Raw genomic sequence first — 17,895 nt, 5'->3', positions numbered from 1 at the left:
TTAGGCCTTTAAATATATTTTGATAATTTTTATATATGATGGTGTGAGTTAGTGGTCCAAATTCATTTTTTACATATGGTATCCAGTTGTTCGGAGAAGGCGATGGCACCCCACTCCAGTACTCTTGCCTGGAAAATCCCATGGACAGAGGAGCCTGGTGGGCTGCAGTCCATGGGGCCTCGAAGAGTCGGACACGACTGAGCAAATTCCCTTTCACTTTTCACTTTCATGCATTGGAGAAGGAAATGGCAACCCACTCCAGTGTTCTTGCCTGGAGAATCCCAGGGACGGTGGAGCCTGGCGGGCTGCCGTCTATGGGGTCACACGGAGTCGGACACGACTGAAGCGATTTAGCAGCAGCAGCAGCAGCAGACAGTTGTTCCGGCACAACGTGTTGAATAGAGACCATCTTTTCTCCACTGAATTGTCCTGGCATTCTTGTCAAATCAACTGACCATAAATGTATAGGTTTATTTCTAGGGTTAGTTTTATCCCATTGATCGTCTGTCCTTATGCCTGTACCATGATGTCTTGAGTACTGTGTGTTTGTAGCTGGTTTTGAAATTGGACGTGTTCGCTGTCCAAATCTGTTCTCCCTTCAGGATTGTTTTTGACTATTTCAGGTTGCTTGAATTTCCATGGAATTTTAGATCAACCTATCAATTTCAATAAAGAAGCTGGCTGGGATTCTGATTGAACAGAAGTTCTATCTCTAGGGTTAATTTGAGGAGTATTGACATCCTAACAGTATATTGTCCCAATCTTAATTTCTTTCAGCAGTGTTTTATAGTTCTCAGTGTACAAATCTTGAACTTTTTTGGGTTAAATTTATTCTGAAGTGTTTTAGTTTTTTTGATTTCAATGGCACCCCACTCCAGTACTCTTGCCTGGAAAATCCCATGGATGGAGGAGCCTGGTGGGCTGCAGTCCATGGGGTCGCTAAGAGTCGGACATGACTGAGCGACTTCACTTTCACTTTCCACTTTCATGCATTGGAGAAGGAAATGGCAACCCACTCCAGTGTTCTTGCCTGGAGAATCCCAGGGGCGGGGGGGCCTCGTGGGCCGCCGTCTATGGGGTCGAACAGAGTCGGACACGACTGAAGCGACTTAGCAGCAGCAGCATATGGAATTAGTGTCATAATTTCTTCTTTGGATTGTTCATTGTTAGTGTTTAGAAATACAACTGAGTTTTGTAAATCTTCAACCTTTTAAGCTCGCTAATTTTTTTTACATATTTTGCTTATCATCTGCAATAGAGATAGTTTGATTTCTTTTCTAATCTGGATGTTTTTACTATGTTTTTTAAATTAATCATTGACTTCTTTAATCTTGTCAAATTGTCCTGGGAACATCTTCACGTATAACATTGCATAGCAGTATTCAGAGTAGACATCTTTGTTGTTTTCCTGATCTCAGGAGAAAATCTTTAAATCTTTTAAGTGTGGTATTTATCAGTTTCATAGAAACCCTTTAGCAGGTTGAAGAAGTTCTCTATTCTCAATTTGTTCTGTGTTATTATCATGAAAGTGTGCTGGTTTTTGTTAAGGTTTCATCAAATGTTTTACAGCATCTGATGAGACGATCATGTTTTTATTTTTTTCTGTGATGTGTTAATGATTTGGGTTAATTTCAGAACTGTTACATCCACCTTTGAATCCTGGAATAAACACTACTTGATCGTGATGTATAATCCTTCATGTATGTTGTTAGATTCAGTTTGCTAATATTCAGTGTAAGACTTTTGCATTTCTATTTATAAAGGATATTGGGTTATAGTTTTCTTCTGCCTCTCCTATTGTATCTTCTGCCTCTACTATTTTGCTAGGGCCATAAACTAAAAACCAACAGTAGGTAAAGGAATAAGACAAGAATACGCAAGAATTTGAGTACCTGAGCAGCCTCATACACTTGTTCCACTTAGAAACCATGACCCACCTGTTTCTCTCATGCTGCTCACCAGTCAATGGCTGGCCTGCATGAAGCAAAGGAGAGTTTCCACCACCCCAGAGACACTTCCTCCTTTCTAAGAGGATCTGCACAGTGAACTGTTTGTATGTATGGAGCATCTCTGAGTTCAGTATTTGAAACATGAAACACCTGTCTCTAAAACATCACCTTAAATGAACAGTGTGAAGACTGAAGCTGCAAAAATGATGCAGGGAATATTTGCCAGACTGCATTCCCACTGAAGTCTGGTGCCCAGTATACCCGAACACCCATCCCTCTCACTAATGTTGTCTGAATGCACCCCCTGTGTTTTTCTGCCTGTTTGCCGAACTGGCCTGGTAGAGACTGAAAGGACGTTTCCATGGAGCAGCTATAGGTCGAGGGGGCCGAGAGGCAGTTCTATCTGTACTCGGGTGATGTTGCTTAGAACCACATTCCAACAGTCACTTGGGACAACCGTCTACAACCATCTCCCCATCAGTGCCACACAGGAACGCTTCTGAGGACCAGCTCTCTTCCTGCGTCCCCTGTGAGGGCCCTTGTCTCACGGACGCTGGGGAGGACCCCTGCCAGCTCTTTTCCACCTCCGGGATGAGGTGGCTCTTCCTCCCTGGGAGATGCTGCTGCCCTGGGGAAGCACCACCTTCCAGAACCCCTTCTGCAGCAGGTCCCGCTCAGGACAGTTTTCTTGGTCGTCAGATTTCTCAGCTGCCTTTATTGGAACACAGCTGTGCCTGGCCGCTTCACAGGATGGTATGGGGTGTCCTTTGGAGCTAGCTAAGCACCCATCTCAGAATACAGAGGGAAGTACTTCAGTTTTGGCCACTCTGTCTGAAACTAGCTTTCCCCAGTGTCCTCCCACAAGGAGCACACTTTCCAGGATTCCTTCAATTTTCGTCCAAATTTCCTCTAGGCTCTGTGAAAATCTTGGGTTTATCCCATGAGAGTTGTGTGGACTCTAGGCCATTTTGTGACAGACAAGTCTATCCAGACTGTTCCTGGTGAGCTCTGGGCTGAGGTAGACGTCACCAGAATTCCCCCACTGGCCAGCTGAAGCTGCATCCCAAGCATCTTCTAAAAGACTACTGCAGACTGTCCCGGATCTTGGAGAGGTCAAAGATCAGAACTCCTCCTCTGAATTACTGAGGCTAAAGGGTTGTTGTTGTTTAGTCACTAAGTCATGTCCAACCCTTTTTTTGACCCCACGGACTGTAGCTCACCAGGCTCCTCTGTCCATGGGATTCCCCAGATAAGAATACTGGAGTGGGTAGCTATTTCCTTCTCCAGGGGATCTTCCTGAACCAGGGATCGAACCCGCATCTCCTGGCATTGGCAGGCGGGTTCTTTACCCACTGAGCCACCAGGAAACCCAGGCTAGAGGGTAGTAATTAGAATAACTGAGGTGAGTGCCTCTCATCTAGAAGCCAAGGAGATGGTACCTTTTCTGTGCAGCGTATTTAATTAATCATACTGTGGGAATTCATCTGTGGGTTCTCAGTTATAGGCAGCTAAAGAACTTAGATGTAAGTCAAGACTCCTTGCTTTATAAGTTCCTCTTGAAACACTCTCCTTATTCTTGCTTAGCTACACTGCGGAACACCCACCAGAAAGCACCCTTACAACTTAGGTTGAGGGGAGCCAGGCTCTTTTATTGCCAATTAGAATTTAGGGGAAACCTAGCATGAAACTGAAACAGGCAATTAACTTCCTGCCTCTCGTCCTTTGCTTGGAACACCCCTAGGGAGGAATACCTGTGTGGTTACTCGGCACAGATCAGAGCAGTCTTTGGTTCTCCCCATGGGACACAAGACCTTCAATGCGGACACTTCAACAGCATCCGGAGAGATGCTTCTTGCACTGCACCCCCAAATGAGCCTCAGATGAATGTTGGCTGGGGAATGAGTGTTCCCCAAGCTCACCCTGCTCAGCACAGTTGCTGTTATATGAGCGCTGTAGCCGCGTCCAGTCTCAGAGCTTAAAACCTCCCACTGCGACACCCCTCACTTCAGTTCCTTGTGAACCCGAGTGCCCTTAACTATTTACCACCCACCACGCAGGCCGTGTTTATAAGACCCAGGTGGCATCCTCCCAGCTGCAGCCAGCTGCTCATATTACACAGTCGGGCCTCATGTACCCACCTAGCATGGGGGGCTGGAGCATAGTAGATGATTATAAATATTTATTGAAATGATCCATGAGAAGCATGTTAAAAGTATGGCCTGGCTTCCTCGTTCTGCCGGTGCAATTTGTGGCTGCTTTGTCTCACACGGAGCCAGGGTGCGCTCCACTATTATAAGCCAGTTTTCATGGCTAGCCTAGAAAAAAACTAGGAAGAAATCCGTTCCGGTCCAAAGAAGTAGCTGAAGTTTCCTTTTATAAGAACAACGTGTTTGTTTTAAATAGTTGATCAGCTGCTGGGAGGAAGGGTTGAGATTGCAAGGCATCTGTCCAGAGCACGCAAAGCCACAGACCAGCCCTTTCACACGGGATGCCAGCGGCTAATGACAAGCCATTAGCTTCCTCGAGCTCCTGATGGACTTGGCCTTGTGCACTGAATGCAGATGCTTGAGGCACGATGCCACGGACAGCAGAGACATGCCAAGTTCTGGGGGATGTCTAGAGCAAGAGTGAGCAGTCCCCAAGGCCTGTGTGTGTATGCACACATGCGTGCATTGGTGCTTTGGATGAGGACTGTAAGTGAAAACAATTCCCCCAGAAATGACCAGGTAAGGAAGAGGCCGTGAAGAGACAGACAGCGAGTGAGGATGAAGTTGTCTGCTGTGGCATGTGAGGGTAACTTCTTCCCCCTCAGACTCCCCTGTGGGATCCTCGAAAAACTCCATTACTCAGGAATGCTCTGGCTGCAGTGAGTTTTCTGGGAAGTCACCTTGAAGAGGTGCTGAGCTTTGAGTTCAGGTCAGCTCGAGGCAGGAAAAGACTACAGGCGTGGACTCGGGGAAGGAAAGGGGCAACTGATATCCAGGTTATATCCTCCTAAACAAAGACTAAACGTGTGAAGTAGGTGATTTTCTTTTTTTAAATCAGAGTATAATTGCTGCAGTCCATGGGGTCGCAAAGAGTTGGACACAGCTGGGCAAATGAACAGCAACATGAATTGCTTTAGAGTGTTGTGTTTCTGCTGTACAGTGGCGTGAGTCAGCCGTGTACACACACACGCACTCCTTCTTAGATGTCCCTACCCGACCACCGCAGCCCGTCTCCCTGGGTCATTACAGAGTTCTGAGCTGGCTCCCTGTGCTATGCAGCAGCTCCCCACTATCTGCCACATGGTAGTGTTTACCTGTGAATCTCCCAACTCACCCCACCCTCCCCTTCCCCCCTGTATCTGCATGTCTGTTCTCTCTCTGCCTCTCTGTTCCTGCCCTGAAAATAGGTTCATCTGTACCATTTTTCTAGATTTCACACAGATGTGTTAATATGCTAATATGTTAATAATATCTGTTTTTCTCTTTCTGAATTTGAAAACTTTGTTTTAATATTGTCTCTTTTCCCATGACTGTGAACTTCTTGAAGATCCTGTCCTTCTGGCAATAGGAGGAGGTCTGTCAAAATGTAGGGAAAAAAAACACAGCAGGCTGTACACCCATGGTCAGGAAGATCCCCTGGAGCTGGAAATGGCAACTCACTCCAGTATTCTTGCCTGGAGAATTCCATGGAGGAGCCTGGTGGGTTACAGTCCATGGGCTGCAAAGAGTGGGACATGACTGAATGTGTACAAACACACACACACACACACACACACACACACACACACAGCCTATGGTCTAGGAGCCTATGTTTCCCAGCCCAACCCTGAGACAGAAGGCCCACCTTGGGCTGACCTCACAATAGTTTAGGAAAATGCTTCATTTTCAGCTTCTACGTGTAGTTGTTGAACATACGTAGAATACGTGTACGATCCATCCATCCAGTTCATCAACCATTATGGCACTTGGCCCCTCACTGTGGTTAACCAACCCCCTTTCTCCCTGGTATCTCCTTTGGTGCTGAGGGAAGTCGGTCTGACACCCCCCTCACATTCGTATCTTCACCCTGAGAGATTGTTTCCATGCAACCACTTCATGGAAACGAAGGGCTATTCCTTTGAGATCAGAGGGTTTGGATGGTTCGCATCAAGTTGCAAAGTTAAAATACTAGAACAGCCTAATTTATCTTCACATTAAAATAATGAAAAGCCTCCTCTCAATAGTAAATTCTAATACACTTGTCTCCAGTGAGAGAGCATCCTGTAGGCAATTGTACATTGGTCTCAAAGGTGACACAAACTGTTTCTAGTTTAAACACATAAATTTAGCACATAATGTTATGTGATGGGGGTCTCAGATAAGGTATAAGTGCCATTACTGGCACCATTTATCTGTAAAAACAGAGTTATCCTAGGTCATATGGAAGGTTCCTTCAAGCACTAACAGATCTTAAAAAATTTGGCTAATTTCTCTCTTATGCTGTAAGTTATATATAACATTTTCTAGTTAAAAAGGAGACTTGGGCGTGCTTCATTCCTTTGCATGTTTAAGGCAAATAAATGGAAAGAAAAGGCAGAAAAGAGTATTAATTGAGCACCTGTGAAGCACCAGGTCTATTCTCCTAAGTACCCTCACTGCAGCTTAGTCAACCTGCACACTTTTTATAATTTTACTGCACACTTATAATTGCTCAAATTCAGTGACCCCGTGAATGATATTTCAGTTGTGAAAACTATATAACTTTCATGCTTTTTGGTTTCTTACTGAAGTGTAGTTGATTAACAACATTATACTACTTTATATTTTCAGACAGCATTCACTATTTGCCTTCCTCTGACCTACTTCACTAAGCATCATACTCTTTAGGTCCATCAACGTTGTTGCAAATGGCAGAACTTCATTCTCGTTTATGACTAATCTTTCATTGTGTGTGTGTGTATATATATGTATACACATGCTACATTTTTGTCATTTCCTTGTTGATGGACACTTACGTTGCTTCCATACTTTAGCTATTGTAAATAATGTTACTATGAACATTGGGGTACATGTATCTTTTCAAATTAGGGTTTTTCATTAATCCTGCAGTAGAATCGCTGAGTTATAGTTCTGTTTTTAACTTTTTGAGAACCCCCATACTATTTCCCATGGAGATCAGATCAGATCAGATCAGTCGCTCAGTCGTGTCCGACTCTTTGCAACCCCATGAATCACAACACGCCAGGCCTCCCTGTCCATCACCAACTCCCGGAGTTCACCCAGACTCACGTCCATCAAGTCAGTGATGCCATCCAGCCATCTCATCCTCTGTCGTCCCCTTCTCCTCCTGCCCCCAATCCCTCCCAACATCAGAGTCTTTTCCGAGTCAACTCTTCGCATGAGGTGGCCAAAGCACTGGAGTTTCAGCTTTAGCATCATTCCTTCCAAAGAAATCCCAGGGCTCATCTCCTTCAGAATGGACTGGTTGGATCTCCTTGCAGTCCAAGGGACTCTCAAGAGTCTTCTCCAACACCACAGTTCAAAAGCATCAATTCTTCGGCGCTCAGCCTTCTTCACAGTCCAACTCTCATATCCATATATGACCACAGGAAAAACCATAGCCTTGACTAGATGAACCTTTGTTGGCAAAGTAATGTCTCTGCTTTTGAATATGCTATTTAGGTTGGTCATAACTTTCCTTCCAAGGAGTAAGCATCTTTTAATTTCATGGCCGCAGTCACCATCTGCAGTGATTTTGGAGCCCAGAAAAATAAAGTCTGACACTGTTTCCACTGTTTCCCCATCTATTTCCCATGAAGTGATGGGACCGGATGCCATGATCTTCGTTTTCTGAATGTTGAGCTTTAAGCCAACTTTTTCACTCTCTACTTTCACTTTCATCAAGAGGCTTTTGAGTTCCTCTTCACTTTCTGCCACAAGGGTGGTGTCATCTGCATATCTGAGGTTATTGAGATTTCTCCCGGCAATCTTGATGCCAGCTTGTGTTTCTTCCAGTCCAGCGTTTCTCATGATGTACTCTGCATAGAAGTTAAATAAGCAGGGTGACAATATACAGCCTTGACGTACTCCTTTTCCTATTTGGAACCCGTCTGTTGTTCCATATCCAGTTCTGACTGTTGCTTCCTGACCTGCATACAAATTTCTCAAGAGGCAGATCAGGTGGTCTGGTATTCCCATCTCTTTCAGAATTTTCCACAGTTGATTGTGATCCACACAGTCAAAGGCTCTGGCATAGCCAATAAAGCAGAAATAGATGCTTTTCTGTAACTCTCTTGCTTTTTCCATGATCCAGCGGATGTTGGCAATTTGATCTCTGATTCCTCTGCCTTTTCTAAAACCAGCTTGAGCATCAGGAAGTTCACGGTTCACATATTGTTGAAGCCTGGCTTGGAGAATTTTGAGCATTACTTTACTAGCGTGTGAGATGAGTGCAATTTTGTGGTAGTTTGAGCATTCTGTGGCATTGCCTTTCTTTGGGATTGGAATGAAAACTGACCTTTTCCAGTCCTGTGGCCACTGCTGAGTTTTCCAAATTTGCTGGCATATTGAGTGCAGCACTTTCACAGCATCATCTTTCAGGATTTGGAATAGCTCAACTGGAATTCCATCACCTCCACTAGCTTTGTTGGTAGTGATGCTTTCTAAGGCCCACTTGACTTCACATTCCAGGATGTCTGGCTGTAGGTCAGTGATCACACCATCGTGATTATCCGGGTCGTGAAGATCTTTTTTGTACAGTTCTTCTCTGTATTCTTGCCACCTCTTCTTAATATCTTCTGCTTCTGTTAGGTCCATACCATTTCTCTCCTTTATCCAGCCCATCTTTGCATGAAATGTTCCTTTGGTATCTCTCATTTTCTTGAAGAGATCCCTAGTCTTTCCCATTCTGTTGTTTTCCTCTATTTCTTTGCATTGATCGCTGAAGAAGGCTTTCTTATCGCTTCTTGCTATTCTTTGGAACTCTGCATTCAGATGCTTATATCTTTCCTTTTCTCCTTTGCTTTTTGCTTCTCTTCTTTTCACAGCTATTTGTAAGGCCTCCCCAGACAGCCATTTTGCTTTTTCACATTTCTTTCCCATGGTAACGGTCTTGATCCCTGTCTCCTGTACAATGTCACGAACCTCCATCCATAGTTCATTAGGCATTCTATCTATCAGATCTAGGCCCTTAAATCTATTTCTCACTTCCACTGTATAATCATAAGGGATTTGATTTAGGTCATACCTGAATGGTCTAGTGGTTTTCCCTACTTTCTTCAATTTAAGTCTGAATTTGGCAATATGGAGTTCATGGTCTGAGCCACAGTCAGCTCCTGGTCTTGTTTTTGCTGACTGTATAGAGCTTCTCCATATTTGGCTGTAAAGAATATAATCAATCTGATTTCGGTGTTGACCATCTGGTGATGTCCATGTATAGAGTCTTCTCTTGTGTTGTTGGAAGAGGATGTTTGTTATGACCAGTGCATTTTCTTGGCAAAACTCTATTAGTCTTTGCCCTGCTTCATTCCGTATTCCAAGGCCAAATGTGCCTGTTACTCCAGGTGTTTCTTGACTTCCTACTTTTGCATTTCAGTCCTCTATAATGAAAAGGATATCTTTTTTGGGTGTTAGTTCTAAAAGGTCTTGTAGGTTTTCACAGAACCGTTCAGCTTCTTCAGCGTTACTGGTTGGGGCATAGACTTGGATTACTGTGATATTGAGTGGTTTGCCTTGGAAACGAACAGAGATCATTCTGTCATTTTTGAGATTGCATCCAAGTACTGCATTTCGGACTCTTTTGTTGACCATGCTGGCCACTCCATTTCTTCTGAGGGATTTCTGCCCGCAGTAGTAGATATAATGGTCATCTGAGTTAAATTCACCCGTTCCAGTCCATTTCAGTTCGCTGATTCCTAGAATGTCGACATTCACTCTTGCCATCTCTTGTTTGACCACTTCCAATTTGCCTTGATTCATGGACCTACCATTCCAGGTTCCTATGCAATATTGCTCTTTACAGCATCGGACCTTGCTTCTATCACCAGTCACATCCACAGCTGGGTATTGTTTTTGCTTTGGCTCCGTCCCTTCATTCTTTCTGGAGTTATTTCTCCACTGATCTCCAGTACCATATTGGGCACCTACTGACCTGGGGAGTTTCTCTTTCAGTATCCTATCATTTTGCCTTTTCATACTGTTCATGGGGTTCTCAAGGCAAGAATACTGAAGTGGTTTGCCATTCCCTTCTCCAGTGGACCACATTCTGTCAGATCTCTCCACCATGACCTGCCCATCTTGGGTTGCCCCACAGGCATGGCTTAGTTTCATTGAGTTAGACAAGGCTGTGGTCCTAGTGCGATTAGATTGACTAGTTTTCTGTGAGTATGGTTTCAGTGTGTTTGCCCTCTGATGCCCTCTTGCAACACCTACCGTCTTACTTGTGTTTTTCTTATCTTGGGCGTGGGGTATCTCTTCACAGCTGCTCCAGCAAAGCGCAGCCATTGCTCCTTACCTTGGACGAGGGGTATCTCCTCACCACCACCCTTCCTGACCTTCAACGTGGGATAGCTCCTCTAGGCCCTCCTGTGCCCGAGCAGCCATGGCTCCTTGGACGTGGGGTTGGTCCTCCCGGCCACCGACCCTGGCCTCTTGTGTGGGGTTGCTCCTCCCACCCGCCGCCCTTGGCCTCGGGTGTGGGGGCGTGGGGTAGCTCCTCCCGCCCGCTGCCCCTGTCCTCTGGCTTGGGGGCATGGGGTATCTCCTCCCGGTGCCGCCCCCCACCTTGGACGCGGGGTAACTCCTCTCGTCGCCGCCCCTGACCTCGGACGCTGGGTATCTCCTCTTGGCCCCCACCCCCTCCTGACCTCAGATGCTTGGTAGCTCCTCTTGGCCATTCCTGCTCCATAGCAGCCTGGCACTGTCGGCCGCTGCTCCTGACCTCGGACGTGGGGTAACTCCTCTTGGCCGCACTTAGCATGCCCGTCGCAGCCGCCTGTGCTCCAGTACTCTTGCCTGGAAACTCCCATGGATGGAGGAGCCTGGTGGGCTGCAGTCCATGGGGTCACTAAGGGTTGGACATGACTGAGCGACTTCATTTTCACTTTTCACTTTCATGCATTGGAGAAGAAAATGGCACCCCACTCCAGTACTCTTGCCTGGAAAATCCATGGATGGAGGAGCCTGATAGGCTGCAGTCCATGGGGTCACAAAGAGTCGGACACGACTGAGCGACTTCACTTTCACTTTTCACTTTCATACATTGGAGGAGGAAATGGCAACCCACTCCATTGTTCTTGCTTGGAGAATCCCAGGGACGGGGGAGCCTGGTGGGCTGCTGTCTATGGGGTCGCACAGAGTCAGACACGACTGAAGCGACTTAGCAGCAGCAGCAGTAGCAGCATACTATTTTCCATAATAGCTGTACCAATTTACATTCCCACAAACCATGTGGGATGGTTCCCTTAAAAAAATTTTTTTTCACAGTATATACTTTGATACACACACACACACACACACACACACGAGTGAAATGGTATTTTTGGTTTTTTATGGAAGTATAGTTGATTTACAATGTTGTATTAGTTTCAGGTATACAGCAAAGTGATTATTATACACACATATATATTTTTTCAGATTCTTTTTCCTTATAGGTGGTTATAAAATACGGAGTATATAGATACTTGTGCCATGCAGCAGGTCCTTGCTGGTTGTCTAATTTAATTAATTAATTAACTTTAAAAAATTAGTTATTTTTGTGACCGCACCATATGGCATGTGGGATCTTAGTTCACTGACTAGGGATTGAACTGAAGCCCTGGGCAGTGAGAGTGTTGAATCCTAAGCACTGGACTGCCACGGAATTTCTGGGTATGTATTTCATATGTAGTACTGTGTACAGGAATTTTAATCTCAAACTCTTGATTTATCTCTCCCTTGAACCTTTCCCTTTTGGTCACCATAAGTTTGTTTTCTATGTCTGGGGGTCTATTTATTTCTGTTTCGTACATACTTTTTTTTTTTTATTCCACATATAACTGATATATGGTATTTAAGCGCCCTCTGGCTTACTTCACTTAGTATGATAATCCTGAGATCCATCCATGTCTCTACAAATGGCTGTCAGTTGGGGCCAGGCCTCAGTGTCAATATGGTGACTTTTGGGAGAGCTCGTGAATGAGTATTGCCTGAGTGTCCTCGTCCCCACAGTGAGCCACAGCTGCCTCCCAGGAGACCCTCAAGACCTGCAGGTGGGTCTGGCCCAGACCCCTCTGGAGTCGCTGCTTTGGCCTGGGTCCCAGTGCATGTGAAACCTTGTGTGTGCTCCCCAAGAGTGGAGTCCCTGTTCCCCCGCTTCCTGTGGACTCAAGCCCCGCTGACCATCAAAGCCAAATGCTCTGGGGACTCCTCCTCCCAATGCCTGAACACCCTACCCCCACCCCCGCCCAGACTGTGTACCCTGATGTGGGGCTCAGAGCTGTCACTCCTGGGGAAGAATCTCAGGGTTATAATTATTTTCCATCTTGGGGTATGGGGTTTGGGTATGGGATTTGATTATACCATGAAAATACCCCAACTTTTTGCCTATAGAATATAGTGGCTTCTACTTTGCCTTTGGATAAAGAATATCTTTTCTGGTAGGTTTGAGTCTGCTTTCTCAGTGGTTGTTCAGAAGTTGGCTATGATTTTGGTGTTTTCAAGACAGGAGGTGGACTCAAGCCCTTCTATGCCACCATCTTGTCTGGATGATTTCCTTCAGTAAAGCCAGAACACCCCGTGCCTGACAGAGATGACTGACATCCCTGATTTCCCTCCTCCTCCCTTCCTTCTGCCCTGCTTCCTGGGGCTGGGGCCTCGCTCTTAAGGGAAGGACCCGATCCCCTCTGAGCTCCACATGGGGCTATTGCCACTGAGTCAGCGTAGTTTCAGGCTGCCGCTGAGCCTCCTGCATTGATATTTTCTATTGTTGTTCTGGTCTCTGCTTTACTGGTTCCCTTTGATTGTTATTTCCTTCCTCTGTTGACTCTGGGCTTTGCTTATTATTCTTTTCAAGATGAGGTTAATTGAGATTTTTTTGTTTTCTTGAGATAGGTCTGTATTGCTATAAACTTCCTCTTTAGAACTACTTTTGTTGCAGCTCATAAATTTTTGGAAAAATGTGTTTTCATTTTCATTTGTCTTCACATATTTTCTGACTTCCTCTTTGATTCCTTCACTGACCCTTTTTTTGTTTGTTTTAGTAGCGTGTTGTTTATTCTCCATGAGTTTGTGCTTTTCCCATTTTTCTCTCTGTAATTGATTTTTAGATTCATACCAGCATGCTTTTTCTAATATATAGTACCTCTCAAACAAAAATACATTTGCAAATTTAAGGCTTAAAATTATAAAAAAGATTAGACTAAAATAACTTTCCTAACTTCCTAACTGAAATAACCTTATTCAATTAGAAAAAAAAACACCTCATTTCCATATGTAGTGATTTTAACATTCATATGCTTCAAAAAGCCACTGGCAGTTTTAACGATAGCAGTTGATATTTACTGTCATCGTGATACAAGTAATATGCTAGGTACTTTATAGGTATTTTATTTAACGCTGCTGCTGCTAAGTCACTTCAGTCGTGTCCGACTCTGTGCGACCCCGTAGACAGCTGCCCACCAGGCGGGATCTTAGTTCACTGACTAGGGATTGAACTGAAGCCCTGGGCAGTGAGAGTGTTGAATCCTAAGCACTGGACTGCCACGGAATTTCTGGGTATGTATTTCATATGTAGTACTGTGTACAGGAATTTTAATCTCAAACTCTTGATTTATCTCTCCCTTGAACCTTTCCCTTTTGGTCACCATAAGTTTGTTTTCTATGTCTGGGGGTCTATTTATTTCTGTTTCGTACATACTTTTTTTTTATTCCACATATAACTGATATATGGTATTTGGCGTCCTCTGGCTTACTTCACTTAGTATGATAATCCTGAGATCCATCCATGTCTCTACAAATGGCTGTCAGTTGGGGCCAGGCCTCAGTGTCAATATGGTGACTTTTGGGAGAGCTCGTGAATGAGTATTGCCTGAGTGTCCTCGTCCCCACAGTGAGCCACAGCTGCCTCCCCAGGAGACCCTCAAGACCTGCAGGTGGGTCTGGCCCAGACCCCTCTGGAGTCGCTGCTTTGGCCTGGGTCCCAGTGCATGTGAAACCTTGTGTGTGCTCCCCAAGAGTGGAGTCCCTGTTCCCCCGCTTCCTGTGGACTCAAGCCCCGCTGACCATCAAAGCCAAATGCTCTGGGGACTCCTCCTCCCAATGCCTGAACACCCTACCCCCACCCCCGCCCAGACTGTGTACCCTGATGTGGGGCTCAGAGCTGTCACTCCTGGGGAAGAATCTCAGGGTTATAATTATTTTCCATCTTGGGGTATGGGGTTTGGGTATGGGATTTGATTATACCATGAAAATACCCCAACTTTTTGCCTATAGAATATAGTGGCTTCTACTTTGCCTTTGGATAAAGAATATCTTTTCTGGTAGGTTTGAGTCTGCTTTCTCAGTGGTTGTTCAGAAGTTGGCTATGATTTTGGTGTTTTCAAGACAGGAGGTGGACTCAAGCCCTTCTATGCCACCATCTTGTCTGGATGATTTCCTTCAGTAAAGCCAGAACACCCGTGCCTGACAGAGATGACTGACATCCCTGATTTCCCTCCTCCTCCCTTCCTTCTGCCCTGCTTCCTGGGGCTGGGGCCTCGCTCTTAAGGGAAGGACCCGATCCCCTCTGAGCTCCACATGGGGCTATTGCCACTGAGTCAGCGTAGTTTCAGGCTGCCGCTGAGCCTCCTGCATTGATATTTTCTATTGTTGTTCTGGTCTCTGCTTTACTGGTTCCCTTTGATTGTTATTTCCTTCCTCTGTTGACTCTGGGCTTTGCTTATTATTCTTTTCAAGATGAGGTTAATTGAGATTTTTTTCTGTTTTCTTGAGATAGGTCTGTATTGCTATAAACTTCCCTCTTTAGAACTACTTTTGTTGCAGCTCATAAATTTTTGGAAAAATGTGTTTTCATTTTCATTTGTCTTCACATATTTTCTGACTTCCTCTTTGATTCCTTCACTGACCCTTTTTTTGTTTGTTTTAGTAGCGTGTTGTTTATTCTCCATGAGTTTGTGCTTTTCCCATTTTTCTCTCTGTAATTGATTTTTAGATTCATACCAGCATGCTTTTTCTAATATATAGTACCTCTCAAACAAAAATACATTTGCAAATTTAAGGCTTAAAATTATAAAAAAGATTAGACTAAAATAACTTTCCTAACTTCCTAACTGAAATAACCTTATTCAATTAGAAAAAAAAACACCTCATTTCCATATGTAGTGATTTTAACATTCATATGCTTCAAAAAGCCACTGGCAGTTTTAACGATAGCAGTTGATATTTACTGTCATCGTGATACAAGTAATATGCTAGGTACTTTATAGGTATTTTATTTAACGCTGCTGCTGCTAAGTCACTTCAGTCGTGTCCGACTCTGTGCGACCCCGTAGACAGCTGCCCACCAGGCTCCCCCATCCCTGGGATTCTCCAGGCAAGAACACTGGAGTGGGTTGCCATTTCCTTCTCCAGTGCATGAAAGTGAAAAGTGAAAGTGAAGTCGCTCAGTCGTGTCCAACTCTTAGTGACCCCATGGACTGCAGCCTGCCTATTTTATTAATGGAGAAAAATAGAGGCTGATAGGAATTAAGTGTGGAGAGGCAATGGCACCCCACTCCAGTACTCTTGCCTGGAAAATCCCATGGATGGAGGAGCCTGGTAGGCTGCAGTCCATGGGGTCGCTAGGAGTCGGACACGACTGAGTGACTTCACTTTCACTTTTCACTTTCATGCACTGGAGAAGGAAATGGCAACCCACTCCAGTGTTCTTGCCTGGAGAATCCCAGGGACGGGGGAGCCTGGTGGGCTGCCTTCTACGGGATTGCAGAGAGTCGGACACGACTGAAGCGACTTAGCAGCAGCAGCAACAGCAGGAATTAAGTGACAAGTGGGAAATGCTTGAATCGAGAATCACTTCCAATCCTGATTAATACCAATCTTTGCTCTACAGCCTGTCAAGTACTTTAAATTTCTAGAACACATTGACTTTGTTATTATGTAATAATAGTAATATTCTAATAATCTTATTCAAATTAAAAATTCCAAAGGCCTGAGAGGCAAAGAAAATGAAAGTAAAAACAACCACTAAACTCAGAAGCCAGCCAATGTGCAATCTTGCACGAAACACCCAAGGATCAGCTACATTCACACAGAAGAGCAACAATGTCAGAAAGCATGAAACAAAAAGCCTTCCAATTTCCCATACTTGGCTTATATACAAATGGCACTGGAATAAGCAACACATTGACACCACCAAGTATCAATTTTGATAACTCTGTCATTATGTTTTCCCTTTAGAAGAATGAGTGGAGAACAAGAGTGAAGTTTGTTATAAATGTAAGAAGTCCTGATTATAATTCTGCTCAGCCAGCAACAAAGAGCACAGGGAGCCCCAAAGTATGCCTATGTCAACTGGACTCTGTATGCTTGGATCTCCATCCATGGAGGAAAATAATAAAGGTGAAGAATAAAACATCAAGCCTTAGAAGCATATAACCAATTGTTGGACTTAGAGGGTGGGCTGTAATAATAATTTAAAGAATGTTTTTCTCTGGTAATTGACACCCCTGTATACTGTGTGAATCAAATGTTGATTGCACACACAAGTTTCAGTACAGGTTGGATGCTTTTGTGTTTTATTGTGGGGGTGGGTTGTGATAAGAATTCAAGAAGTAAAGCATAAAAGAAGATATGCCTAATGAAACTCTTCTGTGCCATTAATTCTAAAAGTTCTGAAATATTGAAAATGCGGACCAAAAAGCATTGCCTGCCATTTCAGTAAACAACAAATAATGTCCACCATCAAGCCATTAGCCACTGCAGCTGCCCCTGATGGTACACCCTGAGGGGAATTCAGAATGGAGAAAAACAGGATACTGGCCCTGGGTGTTTAAGATGCCTATCAAAGAAATAATGTCAGTTGGTCTAGAATCTTACATCTTCCCATTCATAGAAAAGCACTAAAATCGTTAACTTGAAGATGTCTTTTGTGTCTATGTGAGTGATCAGTAGTAGTCTTTTGATGTTTGACTACAAATTTTTTTCAGCAAAAACTCGTACCATAGACTTCCACCTGGGCCTAGAGTGGTTTTTAAAGCAGTGGGGAGAGGCGGGAGGGTTGGGACCACCTCGGTACAGCCGGCGGCAGTATCATGGCAACCCGGCACCTCCCTCCCCAAGAATATGAAAGTGATGGTGACTCTTACAAAGTGTTGGATTTAACTGAGTATGCCAGAAGACAACACTGGTGGAATCGAGTGTTCGCCCACAGCTCCGGACCTATCGTAGAAAAATACTCAGTAGCCACCCAGATTGCAGTGGGTGGAGTGAGTGGCTGGTGTGCGGGATTTTTGTTCCAGAAAGTTCGAAAACTTGCAGCCACTGCGGTAGGTGGTGGCTTTCTTCTCCTTCAGATGGCCGGTGACGGTGGCTATGTGCAGATCAACTGGAAGAGATGTGAAAAAGATGTAAACAAAGCAAAAGGACGGATGAAGAAACGAGCAAATAAGGCAGCACCCGAAGTCAGTAATGTAACAGAAGCAGCAACAGAATTTGTCAGACAGAACATTGTTATAGCCAGTGGACTCATGGGAGGCTTTTTGCCAGGCCTTGCATCTTAAGAAGATGAATGTTCTATCACCGTGGAGTCACCTCTGAGAAGAAACTTGGTGGTGACAAAATGGTCTCGACCTTACACACCGACAGACTCTCCAGGGTGGATGCCAAGAAACAGCTAGCTGGACAGCGCCAAGCTCACTGCTTAGCATTCTGTCATCTGAAATGTGGCAGACGAGTATCTGCTGTAAAATAACCTGTACAGTATATATATAATAGTATCCCTAAGCAAA

The 17,895-nt window shown here is 44.6% G+C and overlaps 1 protein-coding gene across 1 annotated transcript; it reads left to right on the top strand.

Annotated features, from left to right (window-relative positions):
* The first annotated feature begins 17,199 nt into the window (after window positions 1-17,199).
* LOC102267595 (FUN14 domain-containing protein 1) lies at window positions 17,200-17,667 on the top strand. The gene has a single exon (XM_005897771.2). The coding sequence runs from the start codon at window positions 17,200-17,202 to the stop codon at window positions 17,665-17,667; it is 468 nt and encodes a 155-aa protein (XP_005897833.2).
* The last annotated feature ends 228 nt before the right edge of the window (window positions 17,668-17,895 follow it).

The sequence above is a fragment of the Bos mutus genome, chromosome 7 (assembly GCF_027580195.1).
Source record: "Bos mutus isolate GX-2022 chromosome 7, NWIPB_WYAK_1.1, whole genome shotgun sequence".
Lineage (NCBI taxonomy): Eukaryota > Metazoa > Chordata > Mammalia > Artiodactyla > Bovidae > Bos > Bos mutus.
This window is presented reverse-complemented; position numbering and strand designations above follow the sequence as displayed.

Bases quoted from the DNA above. Each gene is read 5' to 3' on its own strand.
- LOC102267595 (XM_005897771.2), top strand. From the start codon at position 17,200: ATGGCAACCCGGCACCTCCCTCCCCAAGAATATGAAAGTGATGGTGAC.